The sequence below is a fragment of the Eschrichtius robustus genome, chromosome 2 (genome assembly GCF_028021215.1).
Source record: "Eschrichtius robustus isolate mEscRob2 chromosome 2, mEscRob2.pri, whole genome shotgun sequence".
Classification (NCBI taxonomy): Eukaryota; Metazoa; Chordata; class Mammalia; order Artiodactyla; family Eschrichtiidae; genus Eschrichtius; species Eschrichtius robustus.
This window is the reverse complement of record NC_090825.1, coordinates 170,534,740-170,549,585: the sequence shown is the minus strand read 5'-3', so window position 1 is coordinate 170,549,585 and position 14,846 is coordinate 170,534,740. Positions and strand designations below refer to the sequence as shown.

The window sequence follows — 14,846 nt, the reverse complement described above, 5'->3', positions numbered from 1 at the left end:
CTGACTTCGGTCACCCACCCACACACCCCCAGGGGGTTGGAAAGGGAATTTCGGACCCCAGCGTCCAGGCTGATCAGCACCTGGCCTGGAGTCCTTGTAAGACCGGGTTTAGCTGGAATTCTGCCACTCTCCCCGCCCCGCAGGAGAAGGGGGCGCCAAACTGCCCTCTGACCCCAGATTAGGGGTCCCCGCATTCTGAGGCGCGCCCCCTCTGCGTCCAACCAGAGGCCGAAAGGGCGGGCGCTCTAGGGAGAAGCTGGGGCCGGCGCGCCGGGAGGCCGAGCGGCGGCGGGGGCGGCCCTGGTAGGGGGGTATGGGGTGGGGGTGACGGTGCGCGCCCCCCTTCCCGCATCCTCCCCGCGGAGCCAAGCGCGCCCAAGGGGCGCGGAGGCGTCGGTGGTCCGAGGATTCCCGCAGCGCCGGCAGAGCGCGGTGGCCCGACCCACGGGCGGCGAGTTCCCGGTAAGTGCGGTCCCGAGAGCGGAGCGCGCCGGGGAGGCGTGGAGAGGGGGGCTGGGCGCCGGGGACGTCTGGGTCCCGCGCCCAATGGCTGGAGGGCGGCCGAGCACCGCCCGCCCGCCCCGCCCGCCCCCTCTCCCCTCCCCCAGGCGCTCCCCTCCCCCTCCCCCGCCCGCCGCTTTCCCCCGCCCCCGCCCCGGCGCCAACTCCGCGGCGCCTCCTTAAAAAGCGCGCGGGAGTTGTAAGGGGGGGCCGGAGCGAGCCGGAGTGAGCGAGAGCGCAGGGTAAAGGGGGCGGGCGGGGGGCCCGGGCTCCACCTTAAAAGCGGGCGCGTGGGGGTGGGAGGGAGGAAGGCGGGCGGCGGGGAGGAGGGAGGGAGGGAAGGAAGGGGGGCCGGAGTGTCCCGGGCGCAGGGCGCGCGTGCGGCGGCGGCGGCGGCGGGGAGGGGCCGGCCGCGCCGCGCTCCCCTCCTCCCTCCTCGCATCCCCGGCCCCGCGCGCGCCCAGCAGAAGCGGGTCTGTGTGTGCGTGCGTGCGAGTGAGTGAGTGTGTGCATATATTTTTCTCTCTTTTCTTTCTCTCTCACTGTTTTTTCTTTCTCTCTCTCTCGCTCCCTCTCTCTCGTTCTTTTTTTTTTTTTTTTGCAAAGAAACAGCAGCGCCGCCGCCGCTCCGCCGAGGCGCTGCGCCCCCCGGGGGGGGAGGCGGAGGAGGCGGGCAGCGGCGGAGGGAGGGGAGCCGGGGAGGGGGGCGCCGCGCTGGGAGGGAGGCAGCGCGCACGGTGCAGCCGGGCCGGGCGGGAGGCATGGCGGGGCCCCCGGCCCTACCCCCGCCGGAGACGGCGGCGGCCGCCACCACGGCGGCCGCTGCCTCGTCCGCCGCTTCCCCGCACTACCAAGAGTGGATCCTGGACACCATCGACTCGCTGCGCTCGCGCAAGGCGCGGCCGGACCTGGAGCGCATCTGCCGGATGGTGCGGCGGCGGCACGGCCCGGAGCCGGAGCGCACGCGCGCCGAGCTCGAGAAACTGATCCAGCAGCGCGCCGTGCTCCGGGTCAGCTACAAGGGGAGCATCTCGTACCGCAACGCGGCGCGCGTCCAGCCGCCCCGGCGCGGAGCCACCCCGCCGGCCCCGCCGCGCGCCCCCCGCGGGGGCCCCGCTGCCGCCGCCGCCGCGCCGCCGCCCACGCCCGCCCCGCCGCCACCGCCCGCGCCCGTCGCCGCCGCCGCCCCGGCCCGGGCGCCCCGCGCGGCCGCCGCTGCCGCCGCCACAGCGCCCCCCTCGCCCGGCCCCGCGCAGCCGGGCCCCCGCGCGCAGCGGGCCGCGCCCCTGGCCGCGCCGCCACCCGCGCCCGCTGCTCCTCCGGCAGTGGCGCCCCCGGCCGGCCCGCGCCGCGTCCCCCCGCCCGCCGTCGCCGCCCGGGAGCCGCCGCTGCCGCCGCCGCCACAGCCGCCGGCGCCGCCACAGCAGCAGCAGCCGCCGCCGCCGCAGCCACAGCAGCCGCCGGAGGGGGGCGCGGCGCGGGCCGGCGGCCCGGCGCGGCCCGTGAGCCTGCGGGAAGTCGTGCGCTACCTCGGGGGCAGCGGCGGCGCCGGCGGCCGCTTAACCCGCGGCCGCGTGCAGGGGCTGCTAGAGGAGGAGGCGGCGGCGCGGGGCCGCCTGGAGCGCACCCGCCTCGGAGCGCTCGCGCTGCCCCGCGGGGACAGGCCCGGGCGGGCACCATCGGCTGCCAGCGCCCGCGCGTCGCGGAGCAAGGTGAGCGCGCCGCGGAGGGGGGCGCCGCGCGGTGGGCAGGTGCGGGCGAAGTTGGTAGCGGGGCGCGAATCCCGGGAGGAACCGGGCCGCAGGCGGCCGGGGCTTTGCGCTTCTTCCCTGCGGGCTCGGCGGGTGGTGACCTTGGCAAGTGACTTGATCTTCCCCAGCCTCAGTTTCCTCTGCTGTAAAACGCGACTTAATAACAGTAGCGACTCCTTGGGGTTGTTGAGCGAGTTTAGTGAGATTTGGCTACTGAGGGCTTTATTAACACAGAGCTTGGCATGGAGTGAATGTGTAAAAGTTAGTCCGTGTTGATATTAAAGGTGGTAGTGAGGCACACCACTTGGTCCTGGATCCCAGGAATTGGGCCCAGGGCCAGAACAGCTACTAAACTTGCGTGCCTCTCTCCCTTGCACCAGAGAGGTGGAGAAGAGCGAGTGCTTGAGAAGGAAGAGGAGGATGAAGATGATGAAGATGAAGATGATGAAGACGAAGTGTCTGAGGGCTCCGAGGTGCCCGAGGGTGACCGTCCTGCAGGTGCCCAGCACCAGCAGCTCAATGGCGAGCGGGGCCCTCAGAGTGCCAAGGAGAGGGTCAAGGAGTGGACACCCTGTGGACCCCACCAGGGCCAGGATGAAGGGCGGGGGCCAGCACCAGGCAGTGGCACCCGACAGGTGTTCTCCATGGCCGCCATGAATAAGGAAGGGGGATCAGGTAAGGACCCCTTTGGGTGGGGGAGGGTGCCTGGTGGGAAGGAACCGAGCCCCAAGACAAAACCACAGGCATATGCTTTTTATTTCCCAGCCTCTGCTGCCACTGGGCCAGACTCCCCATCCCCCGTGCCTTTGCCCCCAGGAAAACCAGCCCTACCTGGGGCTGATGGGACCCCCTTTGGCTGTCCGTAAGTTGGGGTGTTTGAGACACAGGGGTGCCGCCCAGGTGTGTATAACAGAACCAGAGGAGCATCACTGCTCACTGGTTCCCTCTGTTCCAACACAGTTCTGGGCGCAAGGAGAAGCCGGCTGATCCTGTGGAGTGGACGGTGACAGATGTGGTAGAGTACTTCACCGAGGCCGGCTTCCCCGAGCAGGCAACAGCTTTCCAAGAGCAGGTGAGTTCCTGACCCTCAGCTTAGCCCCAGCGTTCCAAGGCCTTAGTGGGGGGTGTCCTCTGACCCTGCTCGCTCGCTCTCTCTTTCTCTCTCTCTCTCTCTCTCTCTCTCTGTCCCACCCAGGAAATCGATGGCAAGTCTTTGCTGCTCATGCAGCGCACAGATGTGCTGACCGGCCTGTCCATCCGCCTCGGCCCAGCCCTGAAAATCTACGAGCACCACATCAAGGTGCTGCAGCAAGGCCACTTTGAGGATGACGACCCCGATGGCTTTCTAGGCTGAGCTCCAAGCCTCACCCCTGCCCCAACCCATTCCAGTCCCATCTTACCCAAGACCCCCAGAGTCCGGGAGCTGGTCGGGGACACCCTCATCCCTCATAACAGATTCCAGTGAGGGGGCATTCCTACTCATCTTTTCCCTGTGTCTCCCCAACACACACACCTCTGGCCCCCAGCACATCCTGTACTCCATGATAGAGGAGTGTGGGGTGGGACAGGGCCGACTCATTTCACCCCAGGAGGCCAATCCTCCCCCTCACCCAGTCTAGGACATTTTTGGAAAAATAAAATGGGGGCTTCCCATCTTCCCTAGATCCTCTTCAGTTCAGCCAGATGTTTCCTATATAAATGTTTTATTCTGTCTGTTCATTTTGGTGGGTGGCCGTTCCTCCCTCCCCCACCACCCAGGCCCCTTCCCAGTCTGTCCCTGGCCTCCAGCCCCTGGGAGCAGCTGGGAGGGGGGTCCCTGGATCTTCCCTACCCCTCCCATTTCTTTCTGTTCATTGTCGCTCCAGCTGGCTGTATTGCTTTTTAATATTGCACCGAAGGTTTTTTAAATAAAATTTTAAAAAAAGAGAGAAGAAAAACATGCCACAGCGTCCACTTTATGAACGTAGTCGGGGAGGTGAAGATTCACACCAGCCTCCTGGGAGTCTTGGGTTAGGACAGAATTGTTTGAGGAGGGAGACAGGTAGTAAATGGGGCTGCCCCACAGCCAGCTAACTGCTCCAGGAGGACAGGAATATTTGCTTCTTCTGCCATCTCCCCATTCCCAGAACAGCGCCTGGGCACACAGTAGGTGCTCAAATGTTTGTTAAGTGACTAGCAGTTAACTCTGGGCTTTACGGGCATTCTCTGAGTTCTCACCACAGCCCCATGAGGCAGGGCTCGTGAAAAATCCACTTTACAGACGTGGCAGCTGGCTCATCACAGCAAAGATGCTTGCTCAGGGTCACGCAGGGTGCAGCTCGACACCTGTCTGAGTTCTTTACCCAGAGCCTTTAAGTATAATTAATGTGTTTGGCTTCATAGCTCTATTATCTGACAACCTTTGCATGTTGCAAAGAATCCAGCCTACAATTGTTGCGGGCAGGGGTCTGTTTGGGGCCCATGGTAGGGTCTCCAGGCCTCCTGGTCCTCTCCATAAAAGGGGCAGAAAGGACTGGGCCATCAGATGAGGTCATGGGATGGGAAAATTTTTCCAAGTGAAAATTTTTATTATTGTTAGTAACAACCACTACATCACAAGCGCTACTAAGTTCTAATGAGGTTTCTCAACTCCATTAGTTTTTTTAAAAAAATATACAGATTCCGTGTCCTGGGAGTCAGAGACTCAGCGAGTGGGGCGGGGCCATCCTCGTTTTCTATACCTGCAACCCCGGGGTTTGGACGCTCGGTAGAGACCCCTCCTCCCTAGGAAACCGCCTCAGAGAGTCAAATGCGCTGGCCCCGGGCCGCACTGGCCCCAGGACACTGCCGCTCCAGCAGCGGCCCAGGTCTCCTCCCCCGGCGCGTACCCCACGGCCAGGTTCCGGGAGCGCGCGTGTGCGCGGGGCGCCGCGGCCGGGCCGCGCAGCGCGAGCCGAAGCGGCTCGCCCCTCCTGCGTGTTGAAATTCAAATGAACTGAACTCCCTCCACGCCGCGCCGGCAGAGAGGTCGAGGCCCGGGTGAGATAGAGGGGGACGCGCTCCCAGCCAAGTCCGAGGTACCCTGGGCGGGGTCGAACCTGCGGCCAATGTGAGCAGCGGAGGCTTAAAGAGCTCTGGTCCCCGCCTCCCGCCGCACGATGGCAACCAGGCGGTGGTTCTTGGGGCCGCTCCCCGCGGGCCCTGGGGAAACGCCGCTCCCGGACGACTTGGAACCTGGGGTACAGCCCTGCGAAGACCCCTCATGGTCGCCTCCCACTGGCCGACCTGGGGACTCACCCCAGGCGGAGCCCGAGGATATCCAGGGGCAGCTGCCCGAGGCCTCCACCTCTACGCCTTTCCCTGAGCCTCTGGCCCCAGGCCCCGGGCCTGCCCCTCCTCGCCTACCCTTGGACACCATGTTCAGCCCCATCAGCGAACAGCTCCGTTACCTGCTCAAGAAGGCAGATGATTTCCAGAGCTACTTGTTCTACAGGTGATGTTGGACGGGGTCCTAGGTTCTACCCATGGATAAGGAGACGGAGGAGGGGATAACAAAATAGGTGACATACACTAGGTTTGCAAACTCAAAAGCATTAGGAGCCAGAGGAGGTAAATGAAGCTAGTGATTAGCAATCCAATTTCGAAGAGTTGTGAGGACTGTGTAGAAATTTGGGGTTAGGGAGTGCGGGCTATTATGTGGGCCCTTGGGGTTGCCAGATCGCTAGAACTCTTCTCCCACTTTTTAACCGTTGGCTTAGGTTTTGAACCCTGGGCAGGCAAAACAAAACCTATCTGAGCAAGATTTGGCCTACTGGCTACCAGTTTGAGACCTCAAAGGATAATATGATTCCCAGGCCAAGGGAAAGGGGGCTGTGATTCTCATATATCAATGTCCATGGGAATCCCCTGGGAGGTTGTTTAAACCCTAGATTTCCGGGCTTCACCCAGGGAATAGTAAGTCAAAGTCAGTCTTGGGACTCAGGTGTCTGCATTTTAACAAGTGTTTCAAATGTTTTTGATGCTGGTGGTCCTGGAAGATGCTCTGAGAAAGGGCTGACACTGGGGGATTTTGTTCGTAGTGGGGGTCCAGGTCAGGGATACAGGTGGGCAGTGAGTGGAATGGGAGAAATTGGTGGGGGAGCCAGGGACCTCAGGCAAAGGCCCCCTTCTCCCTTCAACAGGGACCGAGTGCAGAAGGAACAGCTGGCGAAGGCCATGCCCACCTTCTTGCAGATGTGTGAGCCCTACTTCCTGTACCTGGAGGCAGCTGCGCGGAGTGTGCCCCCCATCTATGGAGCCCTGCAGGAGCTGATCCGAAAGGGGGTGTGTGGAGCAGGTTTCCTAGACCCTCTGCCCCTTTCTTCATCCCTCAGGCCTGGGGGATGAGGAGGACGCTCCTGGCAGGCCAGCTAATCACATTATGCCCCCTCTTCCATGCAGCTGTTGGAGATCTCCCAACAGCTGACTCTGCGCCTGGAACAGCTGGTCCTTATGTATGCATCATTTGGGTTTGTGACCCTGGAGGAGACTGACCCCCTCAGGTAAAAGGTTAGGAGACTGGGATTGGGGTCAGGGGTGGAGGGGTCCAGGGCATACCCTCATTCCCCACTCTCCCATCTCCTGCCAGCATCTCCTGTTTCTTCTGCGGGAGGTTCTCCATCAGTCCTTCCCACGAGGTGTCCATCTTTAGATACTGTGCCCCTGCCGCCTACACCGCCAGCCGCTTCCCCCGATACCTCTATAAGAAGATGCGCTGGAACCTGGAAACCACCCCAGAGTCCAGCAGCCAGGGGCAAGATTCCCGTGTGGATTAGTGAGTCCCCTTATCAGAATCAAAGTCCTCCCCTCTCTATGGAGAATGCCAGTTTGGGCCACTGAACCACCACCATCAAAGTATGGAAAGCCAAGCAGGAAATCAAGGACATTTGAAAGGTCATCCCCACCTTTAAAAATATATATATGCCCCCATCAAAATAAAAGCCCTCATCTTAAAAGTAGGCTGACAGTGAGAAAAGGCCTCAGTACTGAATCATATCCCTACCTGAAAACTTGAAGGCAACTTCTGATGAGTTTCCACCATACCTCCAAAATTAAAACCCTCCAACAGAAGTTAGGAAACTACTCGCATTTAATTGCTGCCCCTTCCCCTCCCAGCTACTTCCTGTGCTATAGAGATACATGGGAAGACACAGGCAAGAGTCCAACCAACTCATGCCCCCAGATTCAGAAGCTGTGGTCCATCGGCCGATGGGTGCCCCTAGGACCAGCTGAGGATGACCTTTATTCATGGTAGGAGCTAGGGCGATGGCAAGGTGGGTGTGGGGTCTGGAGGGAGGGGCAGAACCCAAACAAAGACCATCTACCTCCTCCAACACTGTTTCCATTGGTAATAATGATAGCATTTTATTGTGCCCTGAAAAGCGCTTTATGCAGACTCGTGTAACAACCCACTGAGGTCTATACTACTAGCCCCATGTTACAAAGAAGGAAACAGGTGCTCAGAGAGGATAAATTACCTGCCCAAGGACACACAGCTAGCTGAGTAATTGGCCAGGTCAGGGCTACAGTTGTTCAGCCTCCCAGAGCCATTACCCTCTGTGTTTCTCATCAACAAGAAAATCACTTTCCCCCAGGGTTTTTCCCACCCCTAGCTGAAACAAAGCCTCTCTCAGCCACAGCCTCTCACTCAAGGGGAGGGGCTCCCGAGTAGCAGGGGGCGCTCACATCCAGGCCTGTCTCTCCCCGGCCCCCAGGATTTTGTCCCCGCAGCCTCCTGGGGACTACGAGCAGCTGCTGACCATCGGCTTCGAGGAGCCGTCGCACATGCTGGCCACCGACCTGCTGGTGCAGATCCTCACGGGCCAGGCAGGCACGGCCCGGCCCCCGAGCGCCGCCGGGCCCGCGGCGTGGGCCGCGCAGGAGTCTTGAACCTGGAGAGAGGGTGGGAGTTGGAGCTTGACAGTTCCAAACTCCAGGAGAGGGAGTAGTGGAGGGGCTCACTCGTTCTCCTAGTGCAGCTCCGCCTCGCCTTCCAAGGGGCCAGGCCGAGCTAGCCCGTCCGCACTGGGTCCGGCCCGGCCGCGAGGCCCTGTGGGTGGACACACCGGTTTTATGTTAAATAAAAGAAAGAAAGAGGTCACAGGCTCAGCGTCCGCTCGGATCGCCGCTCCCCTCCCCTTGGAGAGAGGGGGACCCCGCCCACTCGCGCGGCCTTCTGGGAAATGTAGTCTCTGGAAACAAAACCATAGTCCACCGACTGGCGGACGGAAGCTCAGAGCATGCGCAGAGGCGCGCATGAAGCAAAAAGGGAAGTAGCTGCTCCTGTCAACAACCGGAACCCAGAAAACCGCAAGTTTCGGGTAGCCGGGAAATTCAACGCCCACTGTGGGAAGGGACGCAGAGCCACGCCCACTCCTGTGTTTTGACCCGGAAATTATTTCCCTGTACCGAAAAAGACTATATTTCCCAACGTGCCCCGGGAAAGGGCCAGCCATCAGTTTCCTAAGAGCCGAGGTTAGATCTTTACTTCCAGCTTTTGGGTCTTGTCTTGTGCAGGTCGCTGTATCCCCTGGGTGTCCGGGGCGCGGGCTGGGTGGGAGAGCCGGGAGGCAATCCAACTTAGGGTCGCTAAGCCTCACCCCAACCTTGGACTGGAGAGAAGACACGGGTTGAGAGGTGAACTCTCCTGCCAAGAGCTACGGCGACCAAGGGGCGGAGCCTGGACCTGAGCTGGGTTCTTCTGATAGCAACTGGTCACTTGCGAGGGGAGGGGTGTCCTTGCTGACCCGGCTGTCACTCAGCTGCGAGCTACCCCCCTTTAAACTAAGGGACACCTTTTGGTTCCCCCTAGCATTTTCAGAGTGGGGGGAGAGACTTGGAGCCCTGCTTCATGGAGCAAAACACTCGCTTACCTAATAGTCCCTGGTACATAGTATTATCATAAGTATTATGATTATCCCAGTTTACAAATGACAAAAATGAACGTGAGAGGTGAAATAAATCAGGATTGGACCAAAACCCTTGTTCATTCGGGGTGGGATTGGAGGCTTCTGGTGACAGTTTCTGACTGCATTAAGGATTTTTTAGTCCACGACCCAGGTCTGAACGGGTCCAAAGGGGTTCTGAAGTTCCCTGACACGGATTCGAGGCGCCCCCACCACCACTGTTTAGCCCAGTCCAGTAGAAATTTAAAATGAGCCACAAATGCGAGTCACATATGTAATTTCAAATTTTCTAGTAGCCACATTAGAAAAATAAAGAGGTCAGAATTTTAGTGATATTTTTATTTAACTTCATATATCCAAGATATTATTCCAGCGTATAATCAATGTAAGAAATTATTAATGAGATATCCCTCTTTTTTTGTACTAGGTTTTTAAAATCTTTTGTGTACTTTACACTTAAAGCACATCTCAATTTGGACTAGCGACATGCAGATTTAATCTATCTCCCTTAAGACAAATCCACAAGCCACTTAAAACTAGATTTCTGGTGGGTGGTGACAACACTGGGAGAGGAAGGAAACAGGTTTAATTTCTTGGGTCCTGTCTACGCCCATGATTCTCTAACTTTAGAATCATGTGGAGGGTTTGGTCATTAAGTCTGGGATGGAGGCCAAGAATGTGTGTTTCTTACAAGTTCCCAAGTGATGCTGACGTTGCTCGTCCAGATACCACACTTTGAGAAATGCTAGCCTACATCGACCTCATGGCTCTCAAACTTGGCTCCATGTTAGAAGCACCTGGGGAGCTTTACTGATGCCAAGGCCTCTATCGGATTCTGATTTATTTGGCATAAGGGTGCCTCAGGTAATTTTAATATGCAAGAAAGTTCGAGAACCCAGGTCTACCCTTAAGCAGTTCTGTCAACTCTACATACTTAATTCTTAGCTCCCCTGCTAGGGATTAAGAACAGGTTCTTGGCGTTTCCATTTTCCACTTTGGCAGTGCTGGCTCTTTCCTGCTTTTCTCTCCGTACCTCCCAGAGTCACGGTCAACCATGTGTTCAGTGTGCTGATGATGGGGTCAGGGGTGGGTCCTTGGGCTGAGCTACTGTTGGGGTGCAATGCTGTGTGACCTAGACCCAGGGCATACAGAATTGGACAAATCCAGGAGTTTAAACAATGATTCTAAAAGTCTTTTCTGGGTCTCAGCGCACCTCTAAGAAGCTGATACACTAAAACCGCAGGATATACTGCACAGATGCAGTCTTACAGCTTATCTTGAATCCCATCCAGGGGAGCCTTGGACCCCTTGTCTTGGGACAGAGGGAAATTAAGGAGGGCTTGCCAACTGACAGCCATAAGCCCTACTGCAAACAGGTGTTCCTTGCTGTCCCCTCCTGCCCCCCACCAATTAAAGTTTTCTAAATAGTCACAATTAAAGTTTGGTAGATTTCTCTTTTAAAGGCTGGGTTTCCAGTTGCTTTGGGGGTGTTTTTGTTTGTTTGTTTTTTGTTTTTTATTTTTTTGGCTGCACCATGGGGCTTGTGGGATCTTGGTTCCCAGACCAGGGACTGAACGCAGGCCTTGGGCAGTGAAAGCACAGGATCTTAACCACTGGACCACCAGGGAATTCCCTCCAGTTGCTTTTGGAAAGCAGAAGCTTGACACCACTGAGCTCACTCATAGCACTGGTGATATGGAAGAACACCTACCTGCCTGTTGAAATGAGGCATTTGTTTTACAGCACACCCTGTCTCTCTCTTAATATCTGCCTAAGGTCTGTAGGCATGTGAGGTTTGCAATTGCTAGGCAGATTATAAATGGCCTTGCATGCCCTACTAAGGAGCTTGAACCAATACCACTCCTTTTTTTTTTTGTAGCCATTGTTTATGTCCCCAGGGCGGGAACAACCTCTTATCACCTCTGTCTAGCCAGCACCCTGCGCGGGCATGTCGTTTGGCACCAATAAATGTTGACGAAATCTGGAAAGGGTGGGCATGAGTTCGTTTGTCCCAACGCCGCAGTTCGCGCCCGCGTCGCCAGGGGGCACTAGGACCCCGGCCGGGCAGGGGGAGATATGCGGCCCTGGAACAGGGAGACAGGGGACATTCTGCATTCCAGCCGGCGCCTCCGGCGACTTTCTCAAGCCTAGCTCCTCTCGCCGCGCTCCCGCCCCACCCCACCGCAGACGAAGAGGACCCAGAAGAAAACAGCCTGCACTGCCCAGAAAGAAGGGGCTTTATTGGGGAGTGGGGACAGCCGAGGAGGTGACCCCTATCTAACAGTCAAGGCCGGAAGGAGAGGATAGTTCCGTTTGCAGTTAGGTGGAGAAGAGCGGGGCAGTTTTACTGGCGGGGCGGTTGATGGTGGTGTTTCCCAATTGGGACTAACAGTTTTACAGAAGATTCTGGTCAATTTCACAAAGTCAGGTTCGAGGAGGGGCTGATCGATTGCATCTTTCCTGTCTCAGACCTGTAGCCCCTCTCCAGGCCTTCCGCCGATCCGGAGGGCACTCCTGGGCGCCCCTGCCTGGGTCCTCTGACGGGCATGTTACCTTCGTCCGGGGACCCCAGCCGGCTCGAACCTCAAGGCTTCCGCTCCTCCTGGAGAGAGGGGCCAGACCGAAGGCATGCCTCGGGGGCCCGCGCACCGCGAGTGGGGACACCCAGGCGCCGGGTGGGGCAGTTTGGGCCCCAGGACCACCGCCTCCTCGACACCCCTGGGCCACGTTCGGGACTTTGGGTCCTAGCGCAGAGTGACTTCCCAGGGGGTCCTTTCCGCAGCCCAGCGTTCTCGCACGCAGAGGGTTGGGGTGGGGGGCAGCGACAAACGCCTGAGGCAGGAGGGGAAAGGGGTTCCCACCTGCTCCAGACCGTTCTCCGAAGCCTTTCTGCGGGGAGGCCAGGTCACCGCCAGCTTTCCGTCGCCCCTGCTCGCTGCGGGAGAAGGGGCGCTCAGCCGAGATTGCCCCTCCTCTCACCAGCTGGAGGCGGCCAGGACGAAGGAGAGCGGCCGCGCCCCTTAAACACACACAGGCGTTCACCCCCCTCCTCCCCATGGAGGCCTCCATCATGAGGGAGGAGGGAGGAACCCGAGGGAGGAGGGAGGCAAACAAACCCAGGGTGGGGAGGTAGGAACCCGAAAATTCAGAGGGAGGATCCAGGTGTGCCAGAACCCAGGGAGGGTTCCCTGGAACCCGACAAAGACATCTGGAATCCTCCTCCCTTCCCCCACCACGAACCTAGGGGGGGTGGATCTGGGAGTCCGACGGGGGGCGGGGGTGTGGAGCATAGGGATGGGCAGCCCAGAAGGGGTAAGTTGAGAGGGGCCCGAGGAGTCTGGGAGCCAGGAAGGGGGACCCTGAGGATCAGAGGGCCACTGGAGTTGGGCAGTCGGTGAGAGAGGCTGGAGCCCTGGGAATTCCCAGCGTAGGGGCGCCAGTGGCTTACCAGTTAGGCTGGGCGCGGGCTCCTTGAACTCGGCGGTGCCGTAGACGCTGAGGCGCTGGCGCTGCAGTTCCCGCTCGCGCTCATTCACCTCGCGCACCTCCTGCTCCAGCAGCGATGGTGCGATGGGCGGCGGGGCGCGGGCCAGCACCGGGCACCGGCTCTGCACGACTGAACGTGGCCGGCCTCCGGGCTCAGGCAGCCGCTGCGGGTCCGCGCTGCCCTCCGCCGCCGGCGAGGAGCCGCACCCGCCAGCAGCCTCGAAGAAGCGCTTGAGCTCGCCCAGCGGCTGAGGCGGCTGCCGGGCGCGCTGCTTTGGGACCTCGGGGCGCGCTAGCGCCGCCTGCCGATGGGCCTCCCGCTCGATGTCTCGCTGCATCTGCGCGCCCGCCCGAGCGCGCTCCAAGGCGCGCGGGAGCGCGGAGCCGGGGCCCGGCAGGGTGAGCACCGGCCGCACACGCAGTTCGACGAGTTCGCGGCCCGCGCGACCTGGGCTCAGGCCCCGGCTCCGGCGCAGGCTCTCCTCGCGTTCGCAGCTGCGGCGGATTTCGCGCTCGATGGGCGTCTCCATGAGCGGCTCCTCTGGGGGCTGTTGTGGGGTCTCGGAGCGCAGTAGAAAACGCAGCTGGGGGGATTCCGAGTTTGACTCAGAGGAAGTTTCCGGACCTTGAGAGGAACACTGCTCCAAGAGCCCCGCGCCTCGCGCTTCACACGGTTCAGCGTCGTCGCTGCCTCGCCCAGGACTCTCAAAGCTCTCAGCTGCGGTCGGTCCAGGGCGCTCTGCCTCCTGCCCCGCTGATGGCCCGAGGACTTCGCTCTCTTGCTCGGGGGTCTCCGTGCCCTGGTCTGGGGAGGGCACGGGGACCTCGCCGCCTGGCCTGGGGACCTCGGTATCCTGCTCTGCGGCAGGCCCGGGAATTTCTCTGTCTAACCCGGGGGGCTCAGGGCCCCGAGCTTCGGACGACCCCAGGGCTCCGCTCTCCGGCCCGGGGGCCTCGGTGTCCAGGGTTGGGAGCAGCTCGGAAGCCTTAGCTCCCAGCGCTGGAGTTTTGATGCCCAGAGCTGGGACACACTGCCCTGCGCGGCACCTGTGGCTGCAGTCGCCGTCCGCGAGTTCCAAGGCGTAGCCTGCACCGGCCGCTTCTCTGACCCGCCCCTGGCCTCCAAGAACTGTCCCCGTGGGCAGGGCCGGGCAACGCCCCCTGCACCTGCAGGCAGGACTCCGGGCTCCGCCCTGGCCCCGCCCTCGAGATGGGGGCGCCTCAGCTGGGCGCTGGATTTCTTCCACTAGCACGCCTCAAGTCAGCTCAGGGCATTGGCCCTTTTAGAAGAGGACTTCCCTAGACCTAGCCCGCTACCTGGGACGCCAGTCTGGGTGCAGTGTTCACTCAGGGGGCGCCACCCTGGAACCTTTTCGGCCTCACGTCCCCGGCATTGCCAGGAGGCTTGGCCCTAGCTGCACGCCTGGCTGGGCCTCTGAACAACTGTCCTCTGGTGGGGTGTCCCCCGAAGCCATCTTTCCGGGGCCTTGCCTGTCCCGCGCAGCAGCAACGCCCACGGCCTCTGGGCTGTCCTTCCACCTTCCACCCCTGCAGCGCACAGCTCGGGCTGGAGGGGGCGCCAGGAACCGCCTCACCGCCCGCCCCAGTCTCCCTCCCAGTGCCTGGGTTCAGCAAGGTTCCGAGCGGTGAGCCAGCGCCCGCGCCAAGCCCAGAAGGCACTTCCCCTCACCCCCTCCAGGAAAAGTCCGCGAGGCGTCCACCGCCAAGTGCACTCCCAGATTGAGGGACGAGGGAGGGACGCACACACAGAACGCCCAGGGCTCAGCAGAGCGGCTGAGGTTCGAAAGGCGGTCACCTTGAGCCCAGGCGACTGGGAAGGCTCAGAGAGGTATCCAGGCTTGCGGGAGGAAGTAGCTCCCTGCAGCTGGGGCCAGATTGTAGCGTTCAAGGCCAGGATCGATGCCGGGAGCAGGCGACCTACCCCCAGGGACATTTTCCACTCTCTTCCCCTGGGCTCTCTCCAAAACCTGCCTCCACCCCCCACCATTTTGGGGTGACCAGTAAGAAAGATATAGTTACCTAAAGAAAGTGGGGCGGGGCTACACAGCCTCAGGAGCCCCAATAATCCCCCAACTCTCTGCCTACCCTGGTGACTCCCCTTTCTGTCCACCCTCCCACTCTACTTTCTCCTTGATCCCAATCTCAAGCTGCTACCCTCCTCCCT

At 60.4% G+C, this 14,846-nt stretch overlaps 3 protein-coding genes across 4 annotated transcripts; 2 read left to right on the top strand and 1 right to left on the bottom strand.

Annotated features, from left to right (window-relative positions):
- The first annotated feature begins 897 nt into the window (after positions 1–897).
- On the top strand, positions 898–4,179 carry SAMD1 (sterile alpha motif domain containing 1). Its single transcript, XM_068534831.1, has 5 exons — positions 898–2,213; positions 2,633–2,927; positions 3,018–3,114; positions 3,213–3,324; positions 3,448–4,179. The coding sequence occupies exons 1-5, from the start codon at positions 1,263–1,265 to the stop codon at positions 3,604–3,606; spliced, it is 1,614 nt and encodes a 537-aa protein (XP_068390932.1). The 5' UTR covers positions 898–1,262; the 3' UTR covers positions 3,607–4,179.
- A 1,210-nt stretch (positions 4,180–5,389) lies between these two features.
- C2H19orf67 (chromosome 2 C19orf67 homolog) lies at positions 5,390–8,159 on the top strand. The gene is made up of 6 exons (XM_068534830.1): positions 5,390–5,724; positions 6,413–6,554; positions 6,672–6,772; positions 6,859–7,044; positions 7,386–7,520; positions 7,985–8,159. The coding sequence occupies exons 1-6, from the start codon at positions 5,390–5,392 to the stop codon at positions 8,157–8,159; spliced, it is 1,074 nt and encodes a 357-aa protein (XP_068390931.1).
- A 3,235-nt stretch (positions 8,160–11,394) lies between these two features.
- On the bottom strand, positions 11,395–13,484 carry MISP3 (MISP family member 3). 2 transcript variants are annotated; one of them, XM_068534829.1, is made up of 3 exons: positions 12,624–13,484; positions 12,037–12,110; positions 11,395–11,777 (listed from the first exon to the last, which is right to left on the bottom strand). In XM_068534829.1, the coding sequence occupies exons 1-3, from the start codon at positions 13,189–13,191 to the stop codon at positions 11,760–11,762; spliced, it is 660 nt and encodes a 219-aa protein (XP_068390930.1). In that variant the 5' UTR covers positions 13,192–13,484; the 3' UTR covers positions 11,395–11,759. The 2 variants fall into 2 exon arrangements, with proteins under 2 accessions (XP_068390930.1, XP_068390929.1); XM_068534828.1 differs by lacking the exon at positions 11,395–11,777 and having other exon boundaries at positions 11,787–12,110.
- Positions 13,485–14,846: the final 1,362 nt, after the last annotated feature.

What these genes read in the sequence shown, in the direction of transcription:
- SAMD1 (XM_068534831.1), top strand. Translation starts at nt 1,263, where the DNA reads ATGGCGGGGCCCCCGGCCCTACCCCCGCCGGAGACGGCGGCGGCCGCC. An exon ending in GAATAAGGAAGGGGGATCAG is followed by an intron (nt 2,928 to 3,017) that starts GTAAGGACCCCT and finishes TTTATTTCCCAG; the next exon opens with CCTCTGCTGCCACTGGGCCA. An exon ending in GGGACCCCCTTTGGCTGTCC is followed by an intron (nt 3,115 to 3,212) that starts GTAAGTTGGGGT and finishes GTTCCAACACAG; the next exon opens with TTCTGGGCGCAAGGAGAAGC.
- C2H19orf67 (XM_068534830.1), top strand. Translation starts at nt 5,390, where the DNA reads ATGGCAACCAGGCGGTGGTTCTTGGGGCCGCTCCCCGCGGGCCCTGGG. An exon ending in CAGAGCTACTTGTTCTACAG is followed by an intron (nt 5,725 to 6,412) that starts GTGATGTTGGAC and finishes TCCCTTCAACAG; the next exon opens with GGACCGAGTGCAGAAGGAAC. An exon ending in GAGGAGACTGACCCCCTCAG is followed by an intron (nt 6,773 to 6,858) that starts GTAAAAGGTTAG and finishes ATCTCCTGCCAG; the next exon opens with CATCTCCTGTTTCTTCTGCG.
- MISP3 (XM_068534828.1), bottom strand. Translation starts at nt 13,191, where the DNA reads ATGGAGACGCCCATCGAGCGCGAAATCCGCCGCAGCTGCGAACGCGAG. An exon ending in GCCCGCGCCCAGCCTAACTG is followed by an intron (nt 12,111 to 12,623) that starts GTAAGCCACTGG and finishes CTTCTCCCGCAG; the next exon opens with CGAGCAGGGGCGACGGAAAG.